General features: G+C 47.2%; 1 protein-coding gene across 1 annotated transcript in view; it reads right to left on the bottom strand.

The window, feature by feature from the left end:
• The window catches only part of LOC133530495 (inositol 1,4,5-trisphosphate receptor), a 104,568-nt gene that overhangs the window by 17,460 nt on the left and 74,280 nt on the right, over positions 1 to 12,828 (bottom strand). Inside the window, exons 45-54 of the mRNA XM_061868404.1 lie at positions 11,736 to 11,846; positions 7,501 to 7,643; positions 6,526 to 6,706; positions 5,874 to 6,103; positions 5,363 to 5,461; positions 4,321 to 4,458; positions 3,351 to 3,476; positions 2,798 to 2,864; positions 1,733 to 1,855; positions 203 to 375 (exon numbers count right to left, since the gene is read on the bottom strand). Of these exons, the coding sequence (XP_061724388.1) occupies positions 203 to 375; positions 1,733 to 1,855; positions 2,798 to 2,864; positions 3,351 to 3,476; positions 4,321 to 4,458; positions 5,363 to 5,461; positions 5,874 to 6,103; positions 6,526 to 6,706; positions 7,501 to 7,643; positions 11,736 to 11,846 (1,391 nt within the window). The remainder of the gene's footprint in view (positions 1 to 202; positions 376 to 1,732; positions 1,856 to 2,797; positions 2,865 to 3,350; positions 3,477 to 4,320; positions 4,459 to 5,362; positions 5,462 to 5,873; positions 6,104 to 6,525; positions 6,707 to 7,500; positions 7,644 to 11,735; positions 11,847 to 12,828) is intronic.

The raw sequence follows: 12,828 nt of genomic DNA, 5'->3' as shown, positions 1-12,828 counted from the left end.
TGTATTTGTAGGGCGTTTGTCAACTCTATAACTACCAGCAACACTCAGAACTAAACTTCGGTGGATCTTATATTAATATTTTTAATAGAGCGTACATGAGCGGTAGTTGCTGATGAATGTCTGAGGTTTAGCGAGAAGATAGAAGTTGACGCGTGTCAACAGTATTTTTTACAGCCTTTTATTTAACTTGCAATGTACTCACCGTGAGCATGCCCAGGGTCCACAAGGTGGGCTCGGGCCCGGCGCTGAATATGAGCCGCACTATCCCGCTGGCCAGCAGCGCGCGCACCCCGGACGAGCGCGGCAGCCACGTCACCAGGGCGGCCGCGCTGCCGGACACGCACCACACTACCAGCGATAGGTGCTGGCCCAGTTCTGTGGATATACCAACAATTTGGAGGCTATTACTAGCTAGTGGACACCAAAACAACTGGGGATTTTTTCTCACCTTATGCCACTACACACAAGAAATCCCTGGTGGTAACAGGTTGAAATAATCCAAATTTAAGGGATCTGAACGTTGAGTCAGAAGAAGGTACAAGGTATACATGTATCTCAGAATCATACAAGTATTCATTGGGGTTAGAAATTTAAATCACAAAGTCAAGGATACAAATGTTTCATCAATATTATATTATAAAGGATCAAATATCAAATCATTCATTTCCTAGAATACAGTTAAGTGGATGTTATCATTTCAAAGAACAGTTTATTCAGTCAGCTAATGGGCATGCATATCTTATATAAAGAAAATAAATCTAATTTATACTACATTATGTACATCAAAACGTATATTCGAAAAACTGCACCGTTTTGACAAAGAGAACATGCAGTACCGAGAAAAGAAAAAAAAGTAAGAAAATGTAGTATTGACTACCAAGTCAACTTTAAAAAAAAAGCCAAGTAAAATTTTAAGTTTCACTGAAGGTGAAAGGAAGATGAAAGTTGTAGTTGTGAAATCATGCCAGGTGACTGAAACTCACTCCGAACCATCTGATACGCTGGAAAGTTAGCATGCACTTCTAAATATAGTCAGAAACGATAGTTAGTACCAAAGATTTAAGGTGCCGTAAGTTAAGCGAAGTTATTGAAAAATCCTACCGCTAAAGATCACAATACGGTTGCCAGAAAATTAATTAGCAATCTTGAGGATTGCAACTTCAGCGATTTGAATTCTTTTATTTTTAAGTGAAAACTTCTTTAGCGGCGCTGTGCACTTTTTGTGATGGGGATAAATATTATACTCGCGTCAGGTCACGTGACCGACAGATTCGACTGATTGAAAATTCGTAAGACGGACACGTGACCTGATCGAAAAACAGTTACAATGTCATTAAAACCACTAGTTAAATTTTTAAGGTAATATAAATTGTCATGTTTGTGTACGATAGCGCAATAAATGAATATTGTATTTTACCACATAAATGATAGTACTTTTATACTGATAATTAAAGCAATTCGTGCAAAATTATTCTCTAACCATTCAAGAATATCAAAAATGCACAACGTTAATATTTATTCAAGTTTTCACTTCTGGCGGCACTCCCGGAGTGCAACCCGTTGTTTTTTTTTTTACTTTCGCCCGATAGAAAAAAAACACGAACACAAATGACCTATACAACGTGTTCATCCCACTTTCAGTGGCTGGTGTAACATGTTGTATACAGTTAAATACTTAAGAAACTTGGTCTGTAAAAAGTACCACTATTTATACTAAGTATATTATACTTACTGGGGGTTTCTTCTTGAAATGGATAGAAAAAAGCAACGATGACGTTGATTAGAACAGCGAAGTTGAATAAAATCGTGCTCCACAGGGACATGTAGGACGACACCCAGAACAGAAAAGGTTGACCTGCGAACAAAATACACTTTGAAACACCAATAGGGACCGTGCGCGTTGGGGGGTCTGCCATCTTGTGGCCCGAATCGGCAACATAAACATGTACATTGACACTTCACGCCAAAGCAAGTGCTGCCATCTACCGTTCTCGTACGTTTTCTTGTGCATAGTAGGTTCTGCCATCTTGTGGACTACATTGGAAGCATAACTTCACACTTACACCTCGCGCGAAAAATCTGACGTCTCCTGTGCTGCCCTTTACAGTCTATGCACGCTCCCTATTCAATTTAACTTTCCAGAACACAATAGTTTTTTTCCCTGTTCCAAGTATTATAACATGATACAAGTATTATCCATGTTGCAAATGATTTATAAGACACAAGTAGTTTTCCCTGTTCCAAGTACTACTTGACCAGGATACATTAGAGTATTTTTCACTGTTCGATATTTTAACCATTCAATCTAGTTTCAGAAATAAAGAGATTATGAGATTCATCTTATTATTATGTTTGTCAAATCTGTCATTGGATTTAATTCGTGTAGCTACCTACCTACCTGGCGCTAGTTATGCACGCTTAATGCCGCGCCACGATACGATCCGACCGGACCGGTACAGACTGGTACGTTCGTTTCGTCCGTGCAATTTTATTTAAACTTAGTGTTAAGTATGTTCGTCATGTTTATTTTATGTTTCTTTCCTTTTGTCTATTACCTTCCGTGATTATTTCGCACTCGATGGTCTCATCGGAAGATCAGCGCTGGAAGTCGCCAGCAACATGCTGAGATGAGGCCATTTCGTGACACTTTACTCTCACTATGTTCTCTTTTATGTCTGTCTATTACTGTTTGTGTGTTTATGAATAAAATCATTATAGTTATTTACGTAACTTTATTAAATGGATTTCTCTCTGTTCTTATATCGCGAGTACTTCCAAGTATTTTTCCATGACTTACCTCTCAACTTCTTTTGCCATTTCATCTCGTGGAAGAGGTTGTCGAGACGGGAAAAGAAGTCGGCAACCTAAAACATTCAAATATTTCGACATCCTTCATTCAAAACAATTTATACTTTGAAGATTGTATAATTTTATATAATCTACAACAATATAACTCGATACTGGATTTTAATACTAATAATACATTTTATGACACCCCAAATGAATGGGATAAGGGCAAGCGAATGATGAATACATTTTATGACAATACTTCGCTTATTGCCGGGCTTTTTGTGGTTTTCACTAAAGGGACCGTGCGCGTTGGAGGGTCTGCCATCTTGTGGCCTGAATCGGAACCATAAACATGCACATGTACACGTCACGTGTTTTCTTGGGCATAGTAGGTTCTGCCATCTTGTGGGTTACATCGGAACAAAAAACATCACATTTACGCCTCGCGCCAAAAATCTGACGGCTCCTGTGCTGCCTCCTACAGTTCATGCACGCTCCCTATGGCGTAACAAAGAAATAAACAGTTAGTGTTAGCGTAAAATACAAGTAGTAAGAGTGACCTTGCTGCCCTGGTCGTCTCGCTCGGCGGTCTGCAGCACGCGGTGCTTACTGTCGGCGGGCAGATACTCGCAGATCTCCGGGATGGGGAATACTATCTGTTCCATGCTGCGGTCCGTTCGGACTATCTGTTGGGATAACCACAAAAGATGGTTAGAAAGTATGTTTGTAAATATATTTCTTAGCAAAATCAAGAAGTATATTTTTAAGAGTATTTTTACTTACAAGTAACAAGTATAAATACTTGGAAATAACAGGTAAGAATACTCGTAAGTAACAGGTAAAAAATTTAAATAAATAAAAAATATATATACATATATTTCATGCCAATAATTTTTTTTTTCATATCTCTACAATATTTACACAACAAATAAACAAAAAACAAAATTAATGATTAAAATTAACAAATGAATATCAAGATTTACTTACGTATTATAATAGAAATAGACAATAAAGACCAACTACAATAATTATTATATTTTTTAAATTACAAATTCGAATAATTTTCCTAGTTAGCCGACGCCTCTTCTCACATGCCAATTACAACAGTCGGCGATGTAAGGACAGTCGAGACGGTCCGCAATCAACGCCAGAAACAACAAAAACAAAAAAAAAAATGTTTTTTTTTTTTTTAGTTAGTGTACATAATTAAATAAATAAATACGTAAATAAATTACAAGTAAACATGCGTGAAGTACAAATACTAGCCAGTAATAATAAATAATAATAAAAAGCCTCTTTATTTTCTTATCAACTACTTACACACTTGGTATCATTTAGGTACATACTATTAATTAAACTTATTATGGTTAGTATATTTCAACTTAATTTAATAGTTCTTTTTTTTTTCTTTCAAACTAAAAGTTGATAGGAACTCCACTTTATTGGGTAAAGGCCTCCTCCAATTTTATTACCCAATAAAGTGGGGTTCCTATCATACTGGCCAGTAACAGGTAAAAATACTAGTGGTACCTCTATCTGCGCCGTGTGAGTACGGTAGTACTGCAGCGCGAGCGCGTGCGCGCCGGCGGGCGTGGCGCGCACCAGCGCGGCCAGCTCCTTGTTGTGGCCGGCCAGCTGGTGGCACAGGATGTAGATGTTGTGGCCCACCTGTTGTCGCAAACATCACATCACATTTTCAATCGGGTACTTGACACATGTTGAATATTATAACAAAATTTAGTTAGATGGATAGAAAATGAGCCATCCATTATAAAAAAGTGGAATTTAAAAAATTATATTGAGATTATAAAAAAATACAAGGCTCGGAAAATCTCAAAAAAAATTTTTTTTTTCTTTCTAAAATAGATAATAAAATGATACCATTCGATTCCTTACATTTTATTGAAAAATTAATTGTATGACAACTATAAACATAAACGCAGTATTTCAGGGTCAAAATGGCAATTTCCTTGATCTTCCATACATTTAGGACAGACTTATATGATGTGACGTCACATCACCTTATCATTTTGTTAGAGGCGTTTCAATCGTCGAGTGTGAGCGTCAGACTTTAACTCTCATTTCTGATCTTTGTGTTGCTTAAATGCCACGAGTCCTATGTAGACATTTGATCCTCAGGAAAATCAAGATCGTTTGAAATTATTTACAAAAAACAGTCAAGTAGCCAGTTGGACACTATAAGTAGATTCACAAGAGCTGCCACGAATAGAATGAACACATTAACCAATAAAATGGTGGCTCTAACTGTATACCGATACATGGGGCCCATGTCTCGAACCATATTAGGCTAATATTGTTAGTGTGTTGGAAACCCATACGTAGTCTAATACCGTTAGAGAATGGGCCCCTGGTGGACTCATACAATCAAAGTTTCATTCATTTCATTCGTGCCAGTTTTCGTGAATAGCACTTAAAAACCTGTAACAATAACAAGTATATAAGTACTTGCATATAGTTTTTTATGTGGTCGGTAGACCGACACGAGATCAACATGGTCTACTGTGTTGGTGTACCTAGAATAGCACTTAAAAATAACGAAATAGGTACTCACTTCCTTAGGAGAGACGCCTTGCACGGGCGCGTCGTCCTCAGAGTCGGAGTCGGCGTCCGGCGCGTGTTCCTGATGGAAGGCAGAGCACGCCACATCTACCTGCCGAATCATTTATCTTTGTATATAAGTTTTTGGTAAAAAAATCATTTTTGGTACAAGCTTTTATCGCTGACTGTACTTTTTTTCCACAGGCAACTAATACTCATCGAGACAATTCTAAAAACCCCAAACACAATTAGGTTGCGTTATTTTATCACAGAGTTTCTATGGCTACCTCCTGTCTCCATCATTAGATCAGCTCGATGGTACCATAATATTGCAATGTCACCCGACTTACATATGTATGCAAATTCTCAGCTTATATTTCCATCGTAATAGAACAAGACAACAACAATACAACAACACAACGATAAAAGTACGAAAAGTAGGAAATCCGCACAATTACCTTTTCGCACGTGTATTGTACAACGATTTACAATGATCAGAACATTGAAGATCAGTTGTCACTTACCAGCTGGCGTGGGTTCATATTGTAAAGTATCCTCTCGGCATTATTCTCGGAGTCATTTCTGCTCTCCATAATGGCCAGCAGCAGTTTGGAAGCGTTGTTCTTCAGCTCGAGCACTAGCTCCATCCTTGTCTTGCCGAGGGGATTGATGTCGTTCAGAATGAGAGCGGTGATGATGTCGAGACCGTTGCTCTCGTGCGTCGCTATGCAGTTTTGGTTCTCGTGGCAGGGGCCTGGGAGGAAAATTTGATATGATTATCGCGATTACTAAAGAGCTACGGAACACAGATGTCGCTTCAGACACATGTGGGTGATTTTTCAACGTTTAGCTGGTTTAGCCATACTCTTGTGAGGTGAATATGTATGATCTCTAATATTGATTTGAAATGACATAAAATTCACAAATGAAAGTAGTTTTTTTGTAAAATGCTCTTAACCCAATTGTTAGATTGTTACAGATTTTAGGGTCGGCAACGCGCATGTAACTCCTCTGGAGTTGCAGGCGTACATAGGCTACGGATACTGCTTACCATCAGGCAGGCCGTATGCTTGTTTGCCACCGACGTAGTATATAAAAAAAAAAGATGCAGGCCAGGAGCATGAGGGTGTCGGACACCAGGTTGTAGTTGGACTTGTTTAGTGCGATGTTTCTGACCTTGGCAGTACTCCGTGAGGGTCTCCAGCGTCTGGTTGATGAGCGCCACGTTGCCCTCGTTGATGTACAGCCCCAGCAGCCCCAGGCCTCCGGTGGTGGAGCCGCAGATGCAGTCCAGGAACATGAGGGTCTCGGACACCAGGTTGTAGTTGGACTTGTTGTTCTGGTTGCGGAGGAGGTTCTAAAACAAAGAAATAATTAGTGAATCTTCCTACCAATGGTCACGAACTTACTACAGCTGTATGTTTAACTTGCTGAGATTTAGCTGATAAATTTTAATCCCTGGGACTCAAGGGGTTAACTGATATACCTTCGTTAAACAACAAATATCTGTAGGGCAGGATTGTGGTTCTCGCAGAGCAGCTGCAGAAATCGCAGGATGGCCTTCATGAAGTCGTCAGAAGCCAGCTTCTCATTTCTTCCCCGCCATTATTTGTGACGTTTTCATTTAAAAAGGTACTGTCATTGTTAATAAGACGTTGTCTTCATAAAGCTTCAAATTGAATTCGACCTTATCGACAACTGACAATGTGGTTGTAGTAGCAAACGTCACATTTCTTCTAGGACCGTTGTTCTTGTAGAATCTTAACTTAAAACTAGTTTCGGGACTCGGGTACGTCCTTAAACTACGTCCAAAAGAGAGGTATGGGCATTGTGAATAATCATCTCGCTTTGTGTGGTAGGGCACAGCACAGCGGATGACATTCCAGATCTGGAGCAGAGCCCAACTGGGGAAGTACCTCCACCTTACAGACAACCGCAGCCAAATAACACTAGACCCTACTCATAGCGTTGTGTTCTTGCCGGTGAGTAAGGTTGCCAGAGCTCAACGAGGGTGCGGTTTAAGGGTTGGCAACGCGCATGTAACTCCTCTGGAGTTGCAGACGTACATAGGCTACGGAGACTGCTTACCATCAGGCGGGCCGTATGTTTGTTTGCCACCGACGTAGTATTAAAAAAAGTTCAATGATTTACTTGTAGGTCGGGGTTGTGGTTCTCGCAAAGCAGCTGCAGGAAGCGCAGGATGGGCTTCATGACGGACACCTTCGCTGGCAGCACGTCCGAACTGCCGGCTTCTCGCTTCTTCTCTGCCATTATTTCTTCTAGGACTGTGGTGCCTGTAGAAATAAACAAGGATTTTTTAAAATATTTGACACAGATCTTTAATCTAATACTGTCTGTTGGACCGTGTTCTCGAGTCTCCTGTTGTCTAACTCGGTGATAACGGTCAAATTTCAATGTAAAAAAAAAATCGGCCAAGAGCATATCGGGCCATGCTCAGAGTAGGGTTCCGTAGTTACTTTTCCGTCATAATAAGCTAAACTGGAGCTTAAAGTATAGGAGATTATTAACCAAGAGATGTTTTTATTTAATGTCTCTTAAGCTATACTTCCACGATTTTTTTCATATTTTTTTGACCTATGGTTCAAAAGTTGGTGGGAGGGGGACACACTTTTTTTTTTTCTTTCGGAGCGATTATCTCCGAATATATTCACGTAATGTGGCGGTTACGTGTAGGGGAGGTACCCTAAAAAAAATAGATTTTATTCTACGACTTTGTCGGCTTTATTGATTTATATATTCATGCCCAATTTGAGCTTTCTACCACTAACGACCACGGAGCAAAGCCTCGGACAGACAGACAGACGAACATGGCGCAACCATAAGGGTTCCTAGTTGACTACGGAACCCTAAAAAGGTAATCATCCGAGTTAGATTCAGGTCCGTGCATTAGTTAGCAGCGCGTGTATTACCGTGCGACATGGTGTGCACGTCGGAGTAGGCGAGCACGGCCGCGCCGCACGCGCCCGCCACCTCCTCGTCCAGCTCCTCGCCCACCACCGCCGGGCCCGGCGCCGCCTTGCCTGTGTTACATTAGTTAGCAGCGCGTGTATTACCGTGCGACATGGTGTGCACGTCGGAGTAGGCGAGCACGGCCGCGCCGCACGCGCCCGCCACCTCCTCGTCCAGCTCCTCGCCCACCACCGCCGGGCCCGGCGCCGCCTTGCCTGTGTTACATTAGTTAGCAGCGCGTGTATTACCGTGCGACATGGTGTGCACGTCGGAGTAGGCGAGCACGGCCGCGCCGCACGCGCCCGCCACCTCCTCGTCCAGCTCCTCGCCCACCACCGCCGGGCCCGGCGCCGCCTTGCCTGTGTTACATTAGTTAGCAGCGCGTGTATTACCGTGCGACATGGTGTGCACGTCGGAGTAGGCGAGCACGGCCGCGCCGCACGCGCCCGCCACCTCCTCGTCCAGCTCCTCGCCCACCACCGCCGGGCCCGGCGCCGCCTTGCCTGTGTTACATTAGTTAGCAGCGCGTGTATTACCGTGCGACATGGTGTGCACGTCGGAGTAGGCGAGCACGGCCGCGCCGCACGCGCCCGCCACCTCCTCGTCCAGCTCCTCGCCCACCACCGCCGGGCCCGGCGCCGCCTTGCCTGTGTTACATTAGTTAGCAGCGCGTGTATTACCGTGCGACATGGTGTGCACGTCGGAGTAGGCGAGCACGGCCGCGCCGCACGCGCCCGCCACCTCCTCGTCCAGCTCCTCGCCCACCACCGCCGGGCCCGGCGCCGCCTTGCCTGTGTTACATTAGTTAGCAGCGCGTGTATTACCGTGCGACATGGTGTGCACGTCGGAGTAGGCGAGCACGGCCGCGCCGCACGCGCCCGCCACCTCCTCGTCCAGCTCCTCGCCCACCACCGCCGGGCCCGGCGCCGCCTTGCCTGTGTTACATTAGTTAGCAGCGCGTGTATTACCGTGCGACATGGTGTGCACGTCGGAGTAGGCGAGCACGGCCGCGCCGCACGCGCCCGCCACCTCCTCGTCCAGCTCCTCGCCCACCACCGCCGGGCCCGGCGCCGCCTTGCCTGTGTTACATTAGTTAGCAGCGCGTGTATTACCGTGCGACATGGTGTGCACGTCGGAGTAGGCGAGCACGGCCGCGCCGCACGCGCCCGCCACCTCCTCGTCCAGCTCCTCGCCCACCACCGCCGGGCCCGGCGCCGCCTTGCCTGTGTTACATTAGTTAGCAGCGCGTGTATTACCGTGCGACATGGTGTGCACGTCGGAGTAGGCGAGCACGGCCGCGCCGCACGCGCCCGCCACCTCCTCGTCCAGCTCCTCGCCCACCACCGCCGGGCCCGGCGCCGCCTTGCCTGTGTTACATTAGTTAGCAGCGCGTGTATTACCGTGCGACATGGTGTGCACGTCGGAGTAGGCGAGCACGGCCGCGCCGCACGCGCCCGCCACCTCCTCGTCCAGCTCCTCGCCCACCACCGCCGGGCCCGGCGCCGCCTTGCCTGTGTTACATTAGTTAGCAGCGCGTGTATTACCGTGCGACATGGTGTGCACGTCGGAGTAGGCGAGCACGGCCGCGCCGCACGCGCCCGCCACCTCCTCGTCCAGCTCCTCGCCCACCACCGCCGGGCCCGGCGCCGCCTTGCCTGTGTTACATTAGTTAGCAGCGCGTGTATTACCGTGCGACATGGTGTGCACGTCGGAGTAGGCGAGCACGGCCGCGCCGCACGCGCCCGCCACCTCCTCGTCCAGCTCCTCGCCCACCACCGCCGGGCCCGGCGCCGCCTTGCCTGTGTTACATTAGTTAGCAGCGCGTGTATTACCGTGCGACATGGTGTGCACGTCGGAGTAGGCGAGCACGGCCGCGCCGCACGCGCCCGCCACCTCCTCGTCCAGCTCCTCGCCCACCACCGCCGGGCCCGGCGCCGCCTTGCCTGTGTTACATTAGTTAGCAGCGCGTGTATTACCGTGCGACATGGTGTGCACGTCGGAGTAGGCGAGCACGGCCGCGCCGCACGCGCCCGCCACCTCCTCGTCCAGCTCCTCGCCCACCACCGCCGGGCCCGGCGCCGCCTTGCCTGTGTTACATTAGTTAGCAGCGCGTGTATTACCGTGCGACATGGTGTGCACGTCGGAGTAGGCGAGCACGGCCGCGCCGCACGCGCCCGCCACCTCCTCGTCCAGCTCCTCGCCCACCACCGCCGGGCCCGGCGCCGCCTTGCCTGTGTTACATTAGTTAGCAGCGCGTGTATTACCGTGCGACATGGTGTGCACGTCGGAGTAGGCGAGCACGGCCGCGCCGCACGCGCCCGCCACCTCCTCGTCCAGCTCCTCGCCCACCACCGCCGGGCCCGGCGCCGCCTTGCCTGTGTTACATTAGTTAGCAGCGCGTGTATTACCGTGCGACATGGTGTGCACGTCGGAGTAGGCGAGCACGGCCGCGCCGCACGCGCCCGCCACCTCCTCGTCCAGCTCCTCGCCCACCACCGCCGGGCCCGGCGCCGCCTTGCCTGTGTTACATTAGTTAGCAGCGCGTGTATTACCGTGCGACATGGTGTGCACGTCGGAGTAGGCGAGCACGGCCGCGCCGCACGCGCCCGCCACCTCCTCGTCCAGCTCCTCGCCCACCACCGCCGGGCCCGGCGCCGCCTTGCCTGTGTTACATTAGTTAGCAGCGCGTGTATTACCGTGCGACATGGTGTGCACGTCGGAGTAGGCGAGCACGGCCGCGCCGCACGCGCCCGCCACCTCCTCGTCCAGCTCCTCGCCCACCACCGCCGGGCCCGGCGCCGCCTTGCCTGTGTTACATTAGTTAGCAGCGCGTGTATTACCGTGCGACATGGTGTGCACGTCGGAGTAGGCGAGCACGGCCGCGCCGCACGCGCCCGCCACCTCCTCGTCCAGCTCCTCGCCCACCACCGCCGGGCCCGGCGCCGCCTTGCCTGTGTTACATTAGTTAGCAGCGCGTGTATTACCGTGCGACATGGTGTGCACGTCGGAGTAGGCGAGCACGGCCGCGCCGCACGCGCCCGCCACCTCCTCGTCCAGCTCCTCGCCCACCACCGCCGGGCCCGGCGCCGCCTTGCCTGTGTTACATTAGTTAGCAGCGCGTGTATTACCGTGCGACATGGTGTGCACGTCGGAGTAGGCGAGCACGGCCGCGCCGCACGCGCCCGCCACCTCCTCGTCCAGCTCCTCGCCCACCACCGCCGGGCCCGGCGCCGCCTTGCCTGTGTTACATTAGTTAGCAGCGCGTGTATTACCGTGCGACATGGTGTGCACGTCGGAGTAGGCGAGCACGGCCGCGCCGCACGCGCCCGCCACCTCCTCGTCCAGCTCCTCGCCCACCACCGCCGGGCCCGGCGCCGCCTTGCCTGTGTTACATTAGTTAGCAGCGCGTGTATTACCGTGCGACATGGTGTGCACGTCGGAGTAGGCGAGCACGGCCGCGCCGCACGCGCCCGCCACCTCCTCGTCCAGCTCCTCGCCCACCACCGCCGGGCCCGGCGCCGCCTTGCCTGTGTTACATTATTATTTATAATTGTATCATTTTATTTAAATAAGGTACAAAAACATGTCAGAAACAATAAATAAAAACTTATGATTAATTGTATTATGTATGAAACTGACCTGTTACTCTTTGACGTCCGATGTTGATAAATATTCACTATTTAAACACTAAACTCAATATCACGTGAAGTTTACACAATTTGTGATTTATGTGGGTACGATACGATATTAATACTACTTATTAGTAATTATGTATAAAGGAGTTTATTGAAAAGATGTTGTGATAATTTTAATCTGCATTATTCGATAAATAAAAAAGGTACATGAGAAGATACGTTTGTGACGTCACTTCTCGAACGACAAATGGCATGATCAACCAGTTGCGAGTGGCTGGTTAGCAGTGCATATAAAAGGGCTCGACCCGATTCATTTGGATCATTCTCATTGTCATTTTGCTTTGCGCTGCAGCACTGAGTTAATCGTCGGCACAGAAATATTGAAAATTAAGTAAATGCTATGTTGATAATTATTTTAAATGTTTATGTACTTACTTGATAATTAAATTGATGGCTTAATTAGTCAATAATTAATTAAATCATATATTGGTGAATTATAAAGTATTAGTTGTTGATGATAAGGTTAATAAATAGAATTAGTAACTTTAATAAAAAGGTTTTATTTTCAATTATATTTGTTCATTATTTCATTTATCATACTAGTAATCCAAATAGCATTTAGTGATAGTTTTAGCAGTTTCGATTAATTCTGAATCAAGGTAAATAAATAACTTGATGACAAGTTATGCCAAATTTATACAGTTAACTTAGTGTTATCAAGCAGTATTGTGAATTTAAGGTAATATTGACTATTAATTCTGTTTCAATTGCTTATTTACATAGCAGCGGGGTTTGCTTTAATTTACTCGGACATCTATTTTAACTTAGTATGTTTTGACGACCAATTTGGCCTAGTGGGTAGTGACCCTGCCTA

This window comes from Cydia pomonella, chromosome 23 (genome assembly GCF_033807575.1).
Source record: "Cydia pomonella isolate Wapato2018A chromosome 23, ilCydPomo1, whole genome shotgun sequence".
Taxonomy (NCBI): domain Eukaryota; kingdom Metazoa; phylum Arthropoda; class Insecta; order Lepidoptera; family Tortricidae; genus Cydia; species Cydia pomonella.
The sequence above is the reverse complement of the archived record's forward strand: the minus strand, read 5'-3'. Positions and strand labels throughout refer to the sequence as shown.